This window comes from Culex pipiens, chromosome 2 (genome assembly GCF_016801865.2).
Source record: "Culex pipiens pallens isolate TS chromosome 2, TS_CPP_V2, whole genome shotgun sequence".
NCBI lineage: Eukaryota > Metazoa > Arthropoda > Insecta > Diptera > Culicidae > Culex > Culex pipiens.
The window spans coordinates 222,195,244-222,215,373 of NC_068938.1; the positions used below are offsets into that span (position 1 = coordinate 222,195,244).

At 34.7% G+C, this 20,130-nt stretch overlaps 1 protein-coding gene and 1 long non-coding RNA gene across 3 annotated transcripts; one reads left to right on the top strand and one right to left on the bottom strand.

The window, feature by feature from the left end:
* Positions 1-7,154: 7,154 nt before the first annotated feature.
* On the bottom strand, positions 7,155-11,456 carry LOC128092968 (uncharacterized). Of its 2 annotated transcripts, none has more exons than XR_008212131.1 (3): positions 11,374-11,456; positions 8,059-8,298; positions 7,155-8,000 (listed from the first exon to the last, which is right to left on the bottom strand). It is a non-coding gene; the product is annotated as an uncharacterized LOC128092968 (long non-coding RNA). The 2 variants fall into 2 exon arrangements; XR_008212130.1 differs by lacking the exon at positions 11,374-11,456 and adding an exon at positions 8,394-8,706.
* A 499-nt stretch (positions 11,457-11,955) lies between these two features.
* Positions 11,956-17,772, top strand: LOC120423810 (UNC93-like protein). The gene is made up of 6 exons (XM_039587730.2): positions 11,956-12,448; positions 12,693-12,985; positions 16,407-16,819; positions 16,990-17,254; positions 17,402-17,564; positions 17,634-17,772. Exons 1-6 carry the CDS (start codon positions 12,162-12,164, stop codon positions 17,716-17,718), a joined length of 1,506 nt encoding a protein of 501 aa, XP_039443664.1. The 5' UTR covers positions 11,956-12,161; the 3' UTR covers positions 17,719-17,772.
* The last annotated feature ends 2,358 nt before the right edge of the window (positions 17,773-20,130 follow it).

Consider the following 20,130-nt stretch of genomic DNA (forward strand, 5'->3'; position numbering starts at 1 on the left):
TAATTTCCCAGCACTTCAAACGAAACCAACTTTGAATAAAACGAATAGAAATTAACACCAATTTTCCCACCAACAACATTCGACAGCCCCTGCACGACATCGCGGACGACCTGGTGTACGCCGACCTGGACGAGAACAACTATGGTCCCATCAACTACAAGGCTGCCTCCATCTACAACATGGTCAAGTTTAAGGGACGCACCCCCAACTGAGGGTTGGTTAATGTAAAGGTGAAGCACTGCTTTTTTTAAATTATTTACATAAAAGTGAACTTTTTGATTAATCAATACTCTGCTGCGTATATATTCTTGTAATCATCAAATGATGTGATTGTGTTTTTTTTTTCTAAATAAATAAAAGTTATTTGCACCTATATCCAGAATAGACAAAGTAGGCACCGAATTATTGATCCGAACGTCCTGACGGTGTAGAAAACGTGCGGTGTAATTCAAGTAGGCAGAGGGTGGTGAAACGCCCATTTCTTGATCATTGCTGCACCAATGAACTCCTCCAATCAAAGTTGGCCATGATGACAAAAAAGTTACCTTAATTAATTACGAATCAAACAACCCGTAATCTGCAATCACAACATATGTCCAAAAGAAATTGAAAATGTCCTCCGTCCCATTCCATTACGGAATTCCCGCGAGTATTAAAATGTCACTGTCGACAAACCCTCTGGGAGAAGAAAAAACACAGGAAAACTCCCCACGGAGAAATCCACATCGCTGCAGTGCGTCTAACTCCATAATGCAAATGCCACCGTTTCCGACTCTTTTCAACTTTCAACAATTGCGCATCCACCCTAGTCATGGCCTGCTGCTGTGTCCTATAAAAGAGCCGTCCTCGCCGGCGAACCCCGTTAGAACCTCATCGGCAATCGGATATTCCTCATCGTTGGCGTCGTCCTATGGAAAGAGACTTGCGTCTTCTTTTCCGGGGGATGCTGACCATGTGGTGGGATATTTGGACTGCAAACATCTTTCAAAGTTAGAAAAAAAAACAATATTTTTGAACACTTCCCGGCAGAAGAGAATTAAATTTCCTGGCTGGGAGGTTATAAGAAGCAATTAAGAAAAAGTTTAAGTTTTGTTTAGTTATAAGTTTTAAATGTGTTCAAATCTGTGACCTTTTTCTTTTGGATATTACACCGTCGATGAAGGCGCATGCCGAAGCACCGGAGGATGACCGTTACGCTTGGATTAATCCGCCAAAATGGCTGACTGTGAAAATTTGCAAACTTGTGGAAAAAAGTGGTTCTGTATTGTATAACTGTGAGTGACTTTTCGTAAAAAAGTTCAATTTGTCTCAAAATGTAAATAATTTAAGAAGATATTATTTCAAAACTTTTAAAAGCTCTATCACCATAATGGGTGCAATTCAGTGTAAAACTTATTGGATATTCAAATGATTGTAACATAATGACAATTAAAAGCACATAGAAATTTTACTAAAAAAAATAGAAAGCTAACTAGTTTTTTTCTGCTATTATTATCTTTTTTTCAAGCAATGTTTTTGCATAATTTGATTCCATATGCATTTTTAATCCTCTCATGCCCAATTTTATTGATTTATTTTATTTTCCCGTGTTCATGAGGTTATTTGTTCTAAGAAAAACTCAACTTATCTTGTATCATTTTTTTAATTTGCATGTTTTTGTTTGTTTCTGATAGTATTTGGCTTATTTTACCACCTTGTAATTTAAATTTCTTAAAGGTTTTTACAACCACTTTTTAAAAATTTGTTATATTTTTTTTAAATTATCTATTATAGAGTGATACCATTATCAATATAATTGTTATACAATTCGTAGGGACATAGTCTGGGGCATTATAAAAATTACTGAAATGTATTTTTTGTGCATGAAATATAGAAAATGTTTGAAAAAAAAAACACAGCCAGTTATGACCCCTTCAAAAACAAAAATCTTTGCATAGTGGTCCAGATCGCAAAATTTAAAATTGATTTTCCGAAAAATGGAAAAATTTAGTTTTCAGAAAAGTTTTTGAAATGAAAAGGGGCAACTTTTAGTTTGGTTGAAAATAAAGGTGATAAATGATTAGGAGGATTTTTTAAATCCTCCTTATCAGGAATATTTTTGGGATTTTTTTCGTTCTCTAGAAACATGTTGGGCTTGCTAATCAAAGCAACTTTATCGAAGAAACCAACATTTTAATCTTGCAATCTAAGCCTTCTATGACCAAATTTAAAGAAAGCATCTAAGCAAACCTTCAAAAATCAGTTTTTTGAACGTATCGTATCAGGGTTAAGTTTAAGAAAAAAGAGATGCTAAGCTCTAAAAATCATACATTTTAAGTTTTGACAAGTCAATTTGGACTAAAGGGTCAAAAGTTATAGCCAATATAAAAAAGATGCAAATTTTAAAATTAAATATCTCGAGGAAGCGCAGGCCAAACTTGAAGCACCAGGATGCATTCAAAAGGGGAATCTAGCACTACAAACGCTGAAAAAATCTCAGAGGTGTTTTTCTTTAAACTCGAGATATCGTCATTTGAAAATGTCTAATTTTCTACGGAAAAGGGTATGGAACCACCCTAACGAAATTCCGTGACCTCCAACACAAATTTTTGTGTTTCTCTAAATTGAACCAATATTTCATTTGTTTTTTTTTTTTTTTTATTATAGAGACTTTACACCATTGTGCATTCATCTCTTCAAGGTGGATAGTGGGAGAGGAAAGGTTACAGAGTTTTAAATCACTTTTCTGGCTATTTTTCAATAATTGTTACCATGCCTTTTTTCTAAAAATTTCTGTCTTTGTTTCAAATATTTAGCGGAAAATTTTGATCTTAAATTATCAAGTTCTTCAATTTTATCTTCGTCTTCTTCCTCCAGAGATTTAACAGTTATCTCATAACACTTTTTTCTATAATATTTTGCTTTAATGACATCTTCATCTTCTTCATCTGTTGTTTCTTCTTCAGCCATCTCTCTTCGTTTTGTTGTCAATTCGTCATCCGCGTCCAAATATGCTTGTAAGCGCTTCCGGGTTTTGCGAGTGTGCTTAGAAAGCACGGTCTCGAATCCATCGTTGTCTTCTTCGTCAATTTGACTTGTTTGCATTGGATGTTGGTCTGATTTACTGTTGTTGCTTTTACTGCTGCTGCTGCTACTTGGCTCAGGTTCAATCGGTGGTGTACTGCTTTTTTGGTTCACCTTTTTAGTTGAATCCGCACATTTTTTGTTCTTTGCTTTGAGTTTGCAAAGCGATTTTTTGCCTTTAATCGTCACTGTTGCAGCAGCATTGTTTACAGTGATTGATTTCGGCGTTGGCTGTTTCAGCAACATCCGCAGGGTCCGAACTCCATTTGGGATTCCTGGGAAGAAGTTAATCCAGCGGTCGTTGGCGATGGTCAAAATTTCGCCGTATTTACTCATCACTTTTACTACGTCGTCATTGCTTATGCCTAGAGGTAGGTCAAGCACACGAACTTCCGTAGCGTTGTTGTCCAGGTAAATCGGGATTTTGCAACCCTGATATAACAGAGGTTTGTCGATGATGGACGAGGCCATTGCTGAGTCGGCGAACTGCAACACGGCTATTCTTCTTCTATTGCATAATTGCAATGCTCGCAAGTTTTCTTGGTTTACTTGAAGGTCTGCGAGGAATTTTGTTACAAGCTTTGGGCTTGGTTGGGTTTGGAGTTGACAAAAATCCAGAACCACACTGTTTTTGTTTACGGTGCACATTTTTAAAAAAAGCGGTGACGCGCACACAAACTGCGGACTGGCGTTGAGAATGCGACTTGTAAGGTCGGCGGTTACTTTGCAACTGTCATTTGTTTTTAGTTTAGGGCACTTCAAGAACATGAACAATTTCAAGCATTTTTGAAATTGGGTTTTCGTAAGTAGGTCGAATACCAATGCAAAAAGGGCCTTGTTTGCCTATGGCTCTTAGGTCTTTTTGAAAACTTATCCGAGAACTATATGTTTTCCAAGTAATTTTGATCGCAGAATCTGAATCTGCCCTCATAATTGGGCCAAACTGTCAAAATATCAATTTTTGGTAATATTTGGAGTTTACATGATAATTTTACATAAAAACCTAAAATATGACCATAAATCGATATATTGACACTTTGGCTATTTACAGTATGTAAAAAAAGTATTTACACCCCTTGGGCACTTTGCACATTTTGTGATGAAACATTTAAAAAATTTAAAGTTTGACAGGAACCTAGTACTACGTTTTGTTCAGAAACTCATGCCAAACATTTTGCTACAAAAATCTCATGAAAAGATGATTTCTATAAAAAAGTTATATAACAAATACTATTACGAAAATAAAAAAGGTGCAAAAAAAGTTTGTACACCTTTCGAAAAATTAACATAACTAATGTTATTTGTTGACAAATCAGCATAAATCCAGTCTCTCAACTCCAAATAGGCATCCTTGACTGATTAAAAAAATAATTTGGATTGAATATAAAGTTTACTAACTACTTAGTATAAAAGTTTATATAACTCTGGAAATTCTGTATAAAACTTATCTAAACTTAATTTTGCAAACTTTTAATTCAACTAAATGTCAATATATTACCATAGAATTGCTAAATAAACATTTTGGAGTGGGTATAACACCGTTTTGGGGGTATTTGTATCGATAGAATAGATTTTTCGTTGGAATTTCGTACCAACCCGGAATTACGTCGTAGGAAAATCCGCCGGCATCCGAACCGGTCCACGATTCACAAGTCAACCTATGTGGAATCGGAAAGGGCATAAAATTTCCGATCTTTTGATACCCATACATCTAGGTTTTCTTTAAAACCTACGTTTTTAAATACCTGGGCAAAAAGTAAGTTTGATCCACGAGAACAAAAATTACGAAATTCCATACATTTTTGGCAGGTTGCTCAAACGAAACCATAACAACGTTTTTGCTTAAGTATTTAAAAACGTGGGTTTTATAGAAAACCTGGATGTATGGGTATCAAAAGATCGGAAATTTTATGCCCTTTCTGATGCCACATAGGTTGACTTGTGAATTGTGGACCGGTTCAGATGCCGACGGATTTTCCGACGACGTATTCCGGGTTGGTACGAAATTCCAACGAAAAATCTATTCTATCGATACAAATACCCCCAAAACGGTGTTATGCCCACTCCAAAATGTTTATTTAGCAATTCTATAGTAATATATTGACATTTATTTGAATTAAAAGTTTGCAAAATTAAGTTTAGATAAGTTTTATACAGAATTTCCAGAGTTATATAAACTTTTATACTAAGTAGTTAGTAAACTTTATATTCAATCCAAATTATTTTTTTAATCAGTCAAGGATGCCTATTTGGAGTTGAGAGACTGGATTTATGCTGATTTGTCAACAAATAACATTATTTATGTTAATTTTTCGAAAGGTGTACAAACTTTTTTTGCACCTTTTTTATTTTCGTAAAAGTATTTGTTATATAACTTTTTATAGAAATCATCTTTTCATGAGCTTTTTGTAGCAAAATGTTTGGCATGAGTTTTTGAACAAAACGTAGTACTAGGTTCCTGTCAAACTTTAAATTTTTTAAATGTTTCATCACAAAATGTGCATAGTGCCCAAGGGGTGTAAATACTTTTTTTACATACTGTAAATGTTTAAAAAAATAATTTTTGAACTAAACTTACAGTTTATTAGGACATAAGGTAAACTACACATTTCATCGGAATTTTGCTGTACTTTTATGCGAGACAAATTCTCTAACATAATTGTAATAGTCTTGACAAATTTTTTGTTGGCAATCTCAATAATAAAAAAAAATCGACTACAAATTCATGTTGAAATTTGTTTTTGTTTTCAAATATTTAAACAACGTCAAAATTTAAATAATATTGGTTTTGCATTAGCTTTGATGTTTGTTATAGTTATGAAGATATTATGTTTTTTTTTGATAAACCTAGTGAAAAATACATAAAAATCGTTTAACTCAAAAAATAAATGTTTTAACAATCTGTGACAAATGCATGCCATCTTTATCAGCAAGTATTTCTTAAAATTATTAATTTCTCAAATAGCCTTTTCATTTTCTAATGGACTACAAAAGTGAAGAGAACCTTACATCTAAAGTTCAGTGCTTAAGACGAATTATTTAAAATTGTACAAAATATTGCAAACTTATTCAAGGGTTATAATTTAATTATGAAACAAGCATGCTTGAGATTTCCGATTTTCCCGACTTTTTGACAAAAAATCTCAAAACCCCGACTTTTTCAACACCTAAAAAATAAAATTTTCAATAAAAATTATTTTATTGTTTAAGCACTTTTGGAAAATTAGATGAAAATCTGATAAATTCACCCATTTTGAAAAAAATATTGCAGCGACACGAATTAATTTGAATATTTATGTTGGACGTTACAAAAAGTTGTATGAAAGGTATGAAAATGGGAAAAGTTTTCGAGAGGCTGTAACCTTTTGAAAAAATAACTTTGTTTTGTTAAAACAATTTCGATGCGATAACCTATACATTTTTGGGTCCAACATGTTCGTTATAAAAGTTGGAATTTTTGACGCCAAAATTACGTAAAAATTTTTTTTTTATGATTTTTAAATAACATTTTTTGGAACAACCTTAATTTGGCTAAGACTAAAGATAACATAAATACCCATATTAAACATATGCGAAAATCAAACGACTTTACTGTTTCATTAAACTGTTTTTCAACAGTTTTTTTTTATCAAATTTAATCTTAAAAATTGATTTAAAAAAATCGAAAAAAAGGACCAGACCTTTACTTAACAGAAAGTTATGACAGCACTTTCCAAGGGGATCATACTTCATCCATTGCAAAATATCAACTTATGTATTTAATTGTTTGCATGAATATTTAAACAAAAATGATCAGAAATGGTTCCCCGGCATCTTTTTTATTGTTGTGTGTTAAAATTAATAAAGGGATATTTGGCCTAGTTTAAAAAAGTTCCTGTAGAATTATTCCCAAACAAAACAAGAAAAAACTTTCAAATACATATATTTTATGCAACATTTTTTTCTACTCAAAGCTGCATGAATTTTACAAAGTTAAAAATTTGGATTTGTGATAGAAGACTTTTCAATTATTTTTCTCTTAAAACAATGTAAATTTCAAAAATTTTAAATTTGTTCATTTATTGGAATTGGAACAAATGGTAACTCTGCAATAAATTTCATCAAACCTTAAATCAACTAACCCCATAACCCACCATAATCCCATTTAGTCGCCGCAGCAGATCATCACCACACCGCAAAAGTTATCAAAGCCGGGGCCAATCTACCCATAATTCATCAGAGCTAAAAAACCACCCACAATCACGCTTCATAATTGCTTAATTCACGGCACAAGCCAGACATAATCCTGCCAGTTGCGCTCTCCTGACACCAGAACCTCTTTCCTCAGGGTGCAGATAGTTGGCCTTTTAGCTGTGATGCGTTCCTTTTTTTCCTCCACCCCAGGGGAAAACAAGATTGATAACATCTATTTCAAGGGGTTGTCGGTTGACTTGAAGTGACTTCAGAATGTCTCCCCTATTTTTGCTTGTACTTGCTTGTTCCCTGCTAGGGTTAGGGTAAAACGATACTGTTCTTCTCCCTGGCCCATATTGTTATGATGATGATAATACGGCCCGGGAACAAGTGTATCAAAATGAAATCAGAATAATTCACCAAGGGGGAGGAAGCTGCGAGAGTGTTTTTTCTGGCTTTTTGTGTGACAATTTTTCTACTTCAGTCGAGGGGCGAAAAGAGCACTTAAGACGTGTCGACGAATGGTGGTGCATTAGGAGAGGCATTAGAATAAATTGGATTATCTTTGTTGATAAATAAATTGATCGAGTGTGGAGTAGGCCATCTGGCTGGTATCAATTATGAGCTAATTATGTTATATTTGGATGTTTTATTGAACAATTCTTCTGTTGTCTGCATTGCATCAAGGTAGCCTTGAAAAGTTCTGGACCTTTTTCACAGCAAATTGTTCAAAGTGTTTTATCTTCTCCTTTTTTAAACTAATCCTAAAATTAGAAACATTGGATTATCACAAAGATTATCACCCTAAATCACCAAACTCACTCTCATGCAATAAACATCCAGGGAAGTTAATTCCATCTTCATGAATTGACCATTAATCTTTCGTGCATCCGACGTCAGTCAGTTAGTTTGTGGCCAACTTTATGGAGAAATTATCCACGGATATAATGGCGAACGTGCGCCGGAAGGCGGCTGCGTGTTGGCAAAACATGAGAAATGCTTTCTGACGGCACGCGACCATGTTCCGGGTGGATGGTTTCCGCTCTGGAAGGGATCGTGATGCTAAAATATAAAAAGTATTATTTTTACTCAGAAATAAAGAATAAAATTACAAAAAAATAGTTTTGTTTGAAAAAATACCGAAATCCATGACAAACCTTTGACAGAATCACTTCCAACTTATTCAACTCTCAGCATGCCATGTCTTCCGAAAAGGCCACCGACAAACTGCGAAACATCGACCGACATCCAACATTCCATGGCATGCTGCTGCGCCACCAGCATCGAAGAGTGTACCCCTGTTATGCTTTCAACCTCTCTTCGTGTTGGGTTGCTTCGATGTTGGTGCCGTGTTGACGATTAGGCCACGCCCCCTGAAATCTCGGTGTGGTGGTTTGCTTTGGGCTTCTTTCTGTTTGCACCGTCATTGCTTGTAGTTGAGTTACACCGCACAACTGCTGCTGCTTCTGCTATTGCTGGAGGCAGTGCGAAAAGAGGAGGGGTGCGTTTAGTGGTCGAGTTTTTTTTTCAAATAAATATTGCTGAATATTATCGAACGATTGAAAAAAGATTGAAAATTGTTCATTTCTCGAATTAAGAAAGTGGGTCTCGTGGCGCAGGGGTAGCGGCTTCGGCTGCCGATCCCGATGATGCTATGAGACGCGGGTTCGATTCCCGCCTTATCCACTGAGCTTCTATCGGATGGTGAAGTAAAACGTCGGTCCCGGTTTCTCCTGTCTCGTCAGAGGCGCTGGAGCAGAAATCCCACGTTAGAGGAAGGCCATGCCCCGGGGGGCGTAGTGCCAATAGTTTCGTTTCGTAAGAAAATGTGACAAATTTCAAAATAACATTTCAAATTAATAAACATAAATTCAATCAAAAATTGTTGAAAAATGCGTTGGCAATCATCATTTTTCGAAAAATACAAGATTCGACGAAAACGAAATTTTGCGAAAAAAAAAAACAAAAAAATAACAAACCCAAATATGGTCAAAATGATTCTGAACGCAGGGAATGCATTTTAGATTGATTTCAACTGATTGACCCTTGGAAATCGGCTCTTAAAATATTTTACTAAAAACTTCAAAATATTAATGACCAATTTCAGGTAAATTTGTGTAAATCATTTTTCTGCAGAAAAATTTTGGTAAACTTTTGAAGATATCTTCAGGTAATTTTTATAAGATAAATTCAAGACAATTTGTGTAAGATAGATTTCTGCAAGATAACTTCACGTTATTTTTTGTACGATATTTTTTGCAAGATAGATTTAGGAAAATTTGTGTGAGACAACTTTAGGCTGGTACAAATATTTTTAAAAGTTTTTGCCACCCCCCCCCCCCCCCCTTCAAAATTGGCCCGAAAAATCAGGGGGCAAAAAAAATATTTTTACAATAAACTTCAAAATTTCAATGAAAATTCAAGTGCAACCAGCTAAAATCAGATTAAAATACATTCTTCTGCGTTTAAAATCATTTTTAGCATGTTTGGGTTTATTAAAAAATCTTAAATTTGTTTGAAAATTTTCGATGCAAAATCTTTTTTTTTCGATACAATTTTTATTTTTGTCAGATCTTAGATTTTTTGAAAACTAGAGATTGCAAAACAACTGAACTAGTGTAAAATGCATTTTAAAACACTTTTTTCATTTAAATGTGAAGACTATGGCTTGTTACTTAAATTTATTTATTTTTTTTTATTTTTTTGCCCCCCCCCCCTCTTGACCTCGGCCAGGGCCGAGGGACAAAAACTTTTTTAAATATTTGCATCGGCCTTATTTAAGATTAATCAGGCAATTGTATAATATTCTTCTGCAAAATAAAAATAAAGGTTTTTTTTTGTAATATGTCTGTCTGTTAGATAAATTCAGGCTAATTTTTGTCAGACAACTTCTGGTCAAATTTTGAAAAATATCTCTCTGCAAAATAAAGTCAGGTGTTTTCGTTGTAAAATAACTAAAGATAATTTTTTTAAATAATTTTAGGCAGGATCATTTCGTGTCATTTTTTGTAAATTCTGGTAAAGAATTAATTGTAAGATGCCCTGAAGATAATTTTTCAAAAGTCATCAAAATTTCAATGGAAATGGAAGTCTAATCAAATGAGAACTTTCGAACTTAATGAAATTTCAATGTACAGCACCGCAAAAACTTTTTTTTCTCGCAAAAATAAAATTTTCGTCAATATTTTGAAATCTTGGAAATTAATGATTGCAAAACAACTGGACATGGTGTATTATGCATTTTAAAACACTTTTTTCATTCAAATGTTAAAACCATGGCACGTAAATTCAATGTTTAAACTTTTTTATATTTTTTTTGTCTCGTGACGGGGGGCGGTAAGATTCCTTCCATTTTTGAAAATGCGAAATAAGATATGCTTTTCAATAAACTGCAGCCTGAAAAGGTGATGAGATGGAAATTTGGTGTCAAAGAGACTTTTATGTAAAATTGTACGCTCGATTTGATGGCGTGCTCAAAATTTCAAAAAACGTTTTTTTCGTCGAAAAAAACACAAAAAGTTTTATAAACTCCATTATCCGTTACTCAACTGTTATTGTTTTTTTGAAACATGGTATTATAAGGGTAATTAAATGTACTTTTCGAATCAGCATTGACCCAAAAGTGTCATTTTTTATTAAGAACAACATTATTCATTTTAAAATTTCGTGTTTTTGTTAACTTTGCAGGGTTATTTTTTAGAGTGTAACAATTTTCTATTTTTCCGATTTCGTGTGAGTTGGTAGAGAATTACCCACCTACAACTTTGCTGAAGAAACCAAACCGATCAGAAAATTCTTTAAAAGATATAGATTTCGAATATTTACGTACAATTTTTGCATGGACAACTGCCAAAATTGTATGGAGCCTTGTAAGGGTGAACCAACGACACAAAATGGCTTCTCTGGTCATAGTCCCACAAAGCTTGATAAAAAAAATTATACAGAAAATTATAATGCAGGGAACTGGTCGTTCATTAATTTATTTTTGTTTCGTTTTGATCTCAATCAAAATGTTAACAAAAAATAAAAAAAATAAAAAAAAACTCATATCGTTCATCTAATTCAATCCAACAACTCATTAAATTGTCATCATATAAGTCACTTAGCAGGACACGTTCTCACTACTCTACAACTCACCAGCTGTCGTCTCAAACGGCAGTGTGCACTTGAAATCATTATCCACCAGACCCGCCGATAGCACCCAACTCACTAAACGACCCTGCAAATTATCGTATTTACTTTATTGCGGCTCACGGCTTCTACTAGACCAGACACCAGCCACACCGGAGTGATGGCAATATAAATTAATCAACGATAGTTTGCATGCGGGAAAAGATTAGCTCTGATACTGGGGAGTGACACCTTACGCTCTCGAAATTCAAGCGGTTCACTTATCTTGACTAAGGTTTGGAAATGTGTTATGGTACGAATTTCTAGTAAAGATTTTTAACTACGCCGTTTTGCAAACATTGACAAATGCTGAAAAAGGTCATAACTTGTAAAACGACTTAGTAGGCGCTGAGAACTAACAAGCTAATCGAACGCTTCAAAGCAGCCGTGACCGTAGTTAAACGACTAAATAAAGGCAGACACGAGCCCATCTTGGTCACACCTCCCCAAGCCTAATGATCATTGCAGCTTATAATTTTTATCACAGCCGCCGCCGCGGGTAAACAAACTCCACGCTCAAATCTGGTGTTCTCGACGACGACGTCGTCGGTCCATTCACTCTCGATTTGCCTGGGAGACTGGTTTCGGTAACGATCACTCAGCGGAAACCAGTTTCTACGACTCTATTCGAGGGCCACCCTATTATTTCATTCATCGCGCTGCGACTGTTGATCGCCTACTTAGTTTCGATCGCGACACCGTTTTGATAGGAAGTGTTCTTGGGATAAAACTTTTGGAGTGCCTACTTGGATCCGATGGACAACGTGGAAGGCGAAAGCAACGGTTCCGCGGTGACCGCGCCGGCCACCGACAAGGAAAATGGCGTCGCGACGCCCCAGTTTGGACCGGGGGAAAACTACCGGATCATCAAGAACATTGCGATTTTGGGCTTTGCCTTCATGATCCACTTTACGGCGTTCCACGGAACGTCCAACCTGCAGAGTTCGGTCCACTCGGACGGGTCGCTCGGAGCGTTCACGCTGGCCTCCATCTACGGGTCGCTGATTCTGTCAAACATCTTTCTACCGGTTATGGTTATAAGGTAACATCAATCACCGTCGCCAAAACGGCAACCGAAAAAAACGGGTTTCCATGGCCTACTACTGACAACGTTTCGCGCACCGAAAGTGAATGCAAAATAAAACAATTTGCCAAGGGATTAAACCAGAGTGTTCTTGCAATCTGATCAAGGTTGCCGCTGACATTTGCATCTCACGATCCAAGCAACCCAGTTTCAACGTTGCGTTGCCATGACACCAAAAACCTCAAACTTCTATCCCAAACAGATGGCTGGGCTGCAAGTGGACGATCGTGGTGTCGTTCGTGGCGTACATGCCCTACCTGGCGGCCCAGTTCTATCCCCGGTTCTACACGCTCATTCCGGCCGGGCTGGCCGTCGGATTTGGCGGGGGGCCGCTGTGGTGCGCCAAGTGTACCTATCTGTCGGTGATTGCCGAGGCGTTCAGCGTCATCAAGCAGCGCAAGGTGAAAGCGGACTATCTGATCGTCAAGTTCTTTGGGCTGTTTTTCGTGTTCTACCAGTTGGCGCAGGTGCTGGGGAATTTGATCTCGTTCTCGGGTGAGTTGGGGGCTTTGGTTTTTTTTTCGTGTTGTGGTTGATTGGAGATGAATAGAGAAGACGAAAGGGCAGTGTGAGAAACAGAAAATGAGAGAATAGAGTTATCTAAGCCCGATCTCACGCACACTAGCACGCCATTTGTTTTGCTGGCCGGTACAAAATTTGGATGGATTTATGTTTACATGCAATTTTTAAAACAACCTGATTTTTTCGTAAACCCAGTTTTAATCATGTATTCAGAAGAACTTTCAAAATTGGGAAGAGATTGGATGTTTTGTATGCACTTTGATTTTGTTTTTCTAAAGTAAGCTGAAATCCAGTACTAAACGAGGTGTGATTTTTACCACACGACTGCCAAGCCGATAAAAAGGACGATAAACGAATTAGTTCCAGTGATGCTGTGAAAATGACTAATGGGGATGGATGTGTGGATATTCTGCTTCTTATGCGCATTAAACTCAATTATTTTAGTTCGTTGATATGTTTTACAGTTGTGATACAGTTTTTATGAAACCCAAAAATGATATTAATTTCTCCAGCTATTTAAGAATGGTTTAATCATTAAAAGACTCAATGTCACCCCTTATGACGGTACAATTATTTTTGTCAAAAAATAATGATAGTTCTATCGTTATCGTCTGGACGATAACGATAATCTATCGTTATTTCGATAATTTTATCCGCAATAATCTTATCAACGATACCGGACGACAACTCATTTTAAATACATATCTAAAATTTTCTGAATCCAATCGGATCATGTTGTTTTTTTGAAGCTTCCACTTAGATTTTTACTATAGTTTGGTAAGTTTCAAAGCATAAATACTCAAAAATAATGAAAATAATTTTTCAAATACCCTATTTTCATAATACGTAATATGGGTACCAAACCAAGCGAAATTTTGAATGCATTTTCAATTTTTTATTTTTTTTTTGTAAAACACTATTTTTTTCACAAAATACCGTATTTGTTCAAAAATACTAAAATTTTCATAAATCGCAATATTGGTATAAAACGAAACAAACACTTTATTAATATTTTTTTGGAAAGAACTCAAATTTTAACAAAATTTCGTATTTCGACACTCAAATTTTTATGATTTGCATTACGAAGCGAAATTTTGAATGTATTACCACCTTATTAGGCTAACGCAAATATTTTTCAAAGTAGGTAGGTAGGTTCAACATTTGAATGAAAAAGGTATTTTTAAAATGATTGATTGACAAAAACTTTTTAAAGTATTTCTACCAGCTTTAATATTTTTTGAAAAATACTAAAATTTTGATGATTAGCAAGAAGCAATATTTTGTATGCATTTTTACTTTGTTAGAGTTTTTTTTATGAAAAATTCAAATTCGCACAAAACATAGAAAATAAAGCTTGGATACCCATATTGCAAAAACCAAGAGTTTTTTTTTTAATTGGTCTTATAAACATATGAAACATAATAGATTATAGGATCTTAAAAAAAATTCCAGATATTTTAAAATTTTGTTTTTTCGAACGAATATGGTAATTTTTGAAAATTTGAGAATTTTACAAAAAAGACTTTAATAATAAAAAAAAACATTCCAAATTTCGCTCCGTTTGATACCCATATTGCAAATTATGAAAAATTAAGTATTTGCAAAAAATATGGTAATTTAAGTACTTTACATAAAAAATTAAGTACTTTACATAAAAAATCTAAAATAAAGAGAATCATTCTGAATAAAATTGTTCAGCTCTAGTGCGTCCATTCCGGGAATTCCCGGATTTTTTCCAAAGCCGGGAATTCCCGAATCCCGGGATTTTTTATATTCTGTCCCGGGAATTCCAGAAATAGAAATAATAACAAATTTTGGTCTGGAAATTCAGATTTGGTTGTAGAAACAGATGAACAGCTGCAAAAATAGTTATCGATAAAAATGTAAAGCAATAAAATTTGTATTCGGCAAATTAAAATAATTTGGGTTATTAGGAAAAATTGTTAAAATTTTAGATTACAGATCCCTTAAATGCCTAGCGCTTTAATTTTTTTCAATTTACTTTTAAATATTTTTAAAAGACATTTACGTATTATAATGATTTTAAATTTGAAAAAAAAATCACTTTAAATTATTTTTCATCAAACACTGGCAAAATTTCTGGGGCAAATCGGAACAAATGTATTTTTGCATAATGTTTTGAATGAATTCGGTTAAAACAGGAACAGAACAAAAGAATTAGTACAATGATTTCCAGATGTATTGCTCTAGAATCTCCTATACCTATTCAGACTGTTGTCCCAGTTGTCGGTAGTAACTTGAAAATTTGCTTTATATAAAACATGAAATTCTTAACCTATCAAAAATTTTACATTGACTGGTATCATTTTATTTGTTGTCACCTTTTGTTCTTTTTTTAAATTTTCAAAGAAATTTTTAAAGCTTTAGTCATGCCGTATAAAAAATATAAAGAAAGATATTTATAAAAGACTTATTTAATTAGAATCACACTGGGAAAAATATAGTTCATTTAAAATTCAAGGCACAAAAAAAAATCAATTTCTTTTAATCTTTTTTAAAACTGTTATCCTTGTTTTAATTGAAGTGTAGGTTATCACCAATTAATATTATTGAGCTTATTCTATGATTTGAAGTTTGAAAAACATTACAAATAAAATGAAAACAAAGATTTTATGACTGTTTCAAAAAATTTCCGGGATCCCGGGAATTCCCGGGATTTCAAAAAAAACTTTCCCGTTTCCCGGGAAATTCAAAACCCGGGAAAATTGGACGCCCTTTAAAGCTCTTGTTATTTTTATGTCTCGATAAGACAAAGTGCAACATTTGAGCTCAGAATATTTATAAAATTCACGAAGATCTGTGTAAAAAAAAACTAATTTTAAAAGTCCTTATTTTTAAGATTAATCGACAATATTGAAAATTTAAACTTTGGAAAAAAGTTGTATTCTGAAGAAATTTGTTTGAAATTTTAAAAGACTAAAATTACATATAAAGCAGTGTAAATCTGCCAAAATCCTTTTTCAACAATTTTCCAAAAAATCAATGGGTATAAAAATTGCTGGAAATTGAAACTATAGTTGAAAAACTTGTAGAATTGATTGCAAATTATAAATATATATTTTTGATGTCCCCAGATTTTTCGGACTGATATTGAAGGAGCGACATAAATTTTGCAAAATGTAAAATGGAGTTTCCTACAATTTTTCAAAAGACACCGAAGTGCTAAATCGTCCTCCCTAATGTCCACCATAACTTAAGATGTCCCTACCCACTGAGAATTCTATCTCGAGCCTCGAGTCGATCTGGCTTGAGATCGAGCCTCAATCGAGTCGACGCTCGATCCAAAATTCTCAGTGGGTATCAACTCTACCAAAAAAACATCAAATTTTATCAATCAAAATAAAGTCTAAATCATAGTTTATTCATCACACAGTGCTCTCCTACGGCCAAGACGACTCCGCTTCGCACCTCAACTCCACCACAGCCTACTCGGTGGTCAACATTTCGGAAACCTGCGGCGCCAACTACGTCGCTCCGGTGGATCGCCAAAAGTCCCTGGCAAACGAAACAAATCTGGACCTCCACCGACCAGATGCCACCAGACTGAACGTTCTTACGGGAATCTTCCTTGCTTGTATGGCCATTGCCAGTCTTTCCGTAGCGGTTGGTGTTGATTCGCTGAAGAGGTACAACCTTGGCAGGACGGGATCTGGGTCGGGAATCTCCGGGGTTAAGATGTTGGTGATAACGGTTAAGCAGTTGGCGAACAAGTACCAGATTTTGTTGCTGCCAATTACAATGTTTATCGGAGTGGAGCAAGCATTCATTGCGGTTGATTTTACGGCGGTAAGATATTATAGATTTATGCAATAGTGGAAGGGTTTTACATCACTTTTTATGGAAATTTTTCGCTCGATATTCCAGCGGAAAGGGAAATCGTAAATAATTTCCATAAGATCGTGACTTCAATCGAATTCCTGTTGCAATCGATTCAATTAATCAATTATTCCTCACAGTCTTTCGTGGCGTGTGGCCTCGGGATCAGTTACATCGGTTACGCAATGATCAGCTTTGGTCTGGCGAACGCCTTTGCCGCGGCCGTCACTCCGTACATCACGAAGCTGATTGGCCGCTTCCCGATGATCCTGGCGACGGCCGTTTTTCACTGCGCGCTGATTGTGTTCATGTTGCTGTGGAAACCAACCGACCAGTACTACGCCTACTCTATCATCGTAGCATGCTGGGGCCTGGCGGACGGCATTTGGCTGATTCAAATTAACGGTGAGTGGAAATTTTATAGCAAAAGCATCGCCTACTTGTGCACCCTCTGTCGCGTCAAACACAAAACCTCGCCGTAAAAGCTCGACTTCCCCCTTTTCGAAAGCGCCTACTGCGAACCGGTTCTCTTTTCCCTCTGTCCCGTTTCAGCTCTCAGCGGGATTTTGTTTCCAGGCAATGAGGAGGCTGCGTTCAGCAATTTCCGACTGTGGGAGGCCACCGGGTCGGTCATCATGTACGCAACCAGCCCGATTTTGTCGACCTTCACCAAGTTGGTGTGCATTCTGTGCGTGATGGTGGTTGGGACGATTGGGTTAGTTGAAAGCGTTTTATGTTAACATGTTTGAAATAATTAACGCCCAACAATTTCCTGATATTTCAGCTACACCAGCATCGAAGTGATGGAGTACAGAATCAAGCGTGGTGCGGCTGGGAAGCGATTCGAAATGATCCAGCAAACCAGTTAATGAAGGACGACGTGCAGAACGAGTATTTAAAATAAACCACCGTTGAATGTTGTACGATTTGTTGCGTTTCGTTTCGTTACTGTTGCTGAAATAATTGATGAGATTTATTGCTTCGAGTTGAAATGAAACGATCAACAGTTAACGATACAATTGCGACCGCTGTTTGCCTTGAATAAGTACCTTAAGTTCAAATTTAATAACCGAATCAGTGATGAAAGCGAAGTGTATTTCAGAACTGCCAAATAAATATGACGATTTTTTATATGATGCCGTTTTATTTTCAACGCATCGGTATATGCACTTCCAAACATTACATTAATCTTTATATATCAATATATCTGAAGTTTGTTCAAGTTCAAATATTTGCAACGGCCTAAGTTAACTTTAATTTGAAACATTCGGATTAGAAAATCGGAAAAGATAAAATCGGATTAGATAATATTTTCAAAGTCTCATGTTTTTCTCAATGAAAATTATTCGAATCTGATAATGGACCGCATTATCAGATTCTTTGGACAATTTTACACTAAGAATAGTTAAAATCTATTTCCAAGTTGCAAGCTTTATGTTTTATTGGAACAAATTTAAAGTAGAACAAATTCCTTTGTAAATTTGAAAAAAAATATACTTCACAATTGGTTTTGGTGGCCACAAAAATTGTTATTTTTATAAAAAAAACTATTTCTAAAATAATATTTGATGAATTTTAAAAATATTATTAAATTAACCACAAATTGATATTGATTTAAAAAATAGTTAACCAATTTAGTTCAACAAACATTTCATTGCGAATTTGTCAAAAGAAACATTAAAAGTAACCTTACTGATCAATCTAACATATTAATTTAATTTGCACGTTTTTGCGTTGAAATTTGTGAGAAACACAGTGACTGTCAAAATCACCACTGTTTTGCCTTCCTCACCTCACTGAGGCAAGGCTATAAAATCACTCGAAAATTGAACTTTTTAAAAATACCTTCTAGATATACCTTCACGTATAACTAGGGTTAGTGAAATTTCACGATTTCGCGAACAGCGTGAAATCCGCGAAATTTGGCTTTGTCCGCGAAATCCCGTGAAATTTTATGTTTGTGTGAAACTGCAACGATTTTTCTCAAAATATTTTATAAAACTCAAATAGGAATGAAAATAATCTTAAGAACTAGAGTAGAATTAAGCAAGTGGATACCCTTGTTCAATTACTAATATAGGGTTATTGAATTTTGACGATTTCGCGGATGGTGTCAAATTCTTGAAATTTATCAATTTTCAGCAATATTTTTTTTCATATGAGATCGTAATAAATATTTCTACCACAGAGGTTATTTATGTAATTTCAATTGATAAGCTAAGTTTGAACCATTTGAAGAATTATTCAGATTTTTCAGTTTTTTAGAAACTAACTAAATTTAGTATTATTTTCATTCGCTGTATTAAAAATGTAAAAAAAATTGTCAAATCTTGCTTTGATAAGAAATTCAAAAAAAATGTAAACTGATAAAACAGAAGAAAATCAGCTAAAACTGTTTAGCTTTATTCGTCGAATATTAAAAAAGCAGTTCAATAAATGAGAATAGTTACGCATGCCCTACATTTTGTTTCAAAATATATAAAGAGCCATAAACTAGTTGAGAACTTTTTTGAAAATTGGGAGATTTTTTTTGAGTCACGTTCAAATTTAGTGAAGATTTTTTTAGTTTAGTGAAGTAATAATGTATAATGAAGCTTAAAGAGTAGTTTTTGTGATTTAAACTTAAGATTTTCAGAGTTATTTTAACCGATTTTGGCCGGGTCAGCCTTATTTGATTCGTTTTGGGGTCCCATAAGACCCTATTAAAATTTATACTGTTTACTAAAGTATCTAAAAAGTTATGCTAAGAAAAAGATTTTTGTAGCTACAAAAAAGGTTGATTTTTAGCAAAACCTCAAAAGGCCGGGTCTTACAACTAGAGGGTGACGAGCAGGAATTCCCGGGAAAAGTTTTCAGAGAAATTGGTCATTTTTTAACCTCTTAAATCCCGGGAAATTGGGTCGAGACTCGCGGGAATTAAAAAAAATATTAATGCAAAAAAAAATCAGGGAAAAAAGAAGATTTTAATTAAATCCACAAAAACAACCAAATGGCCATTTTGAATTCACCATTGCTTATTTGATTTACAAATTAAGAAAGTGCAAAATTAAACTTGAAAAAAATCTTAACATTAGTAACACGACCACAATAATGGGTAGCTCAAAATTTACCTTAAAATGTTATTTAAAAATTTGGAGGCAAGTAACTTTCGATTTTGAAAAGGCACTAAATATCAATTGTTAATTAAGTCTGCTTTTTTTTAATTATGTAATATTGCCAATTTGGTAATATTCAGTTCAGTTTTCTTTGTAGGTGGACAATCAAAAATATCTTGTGTGAAT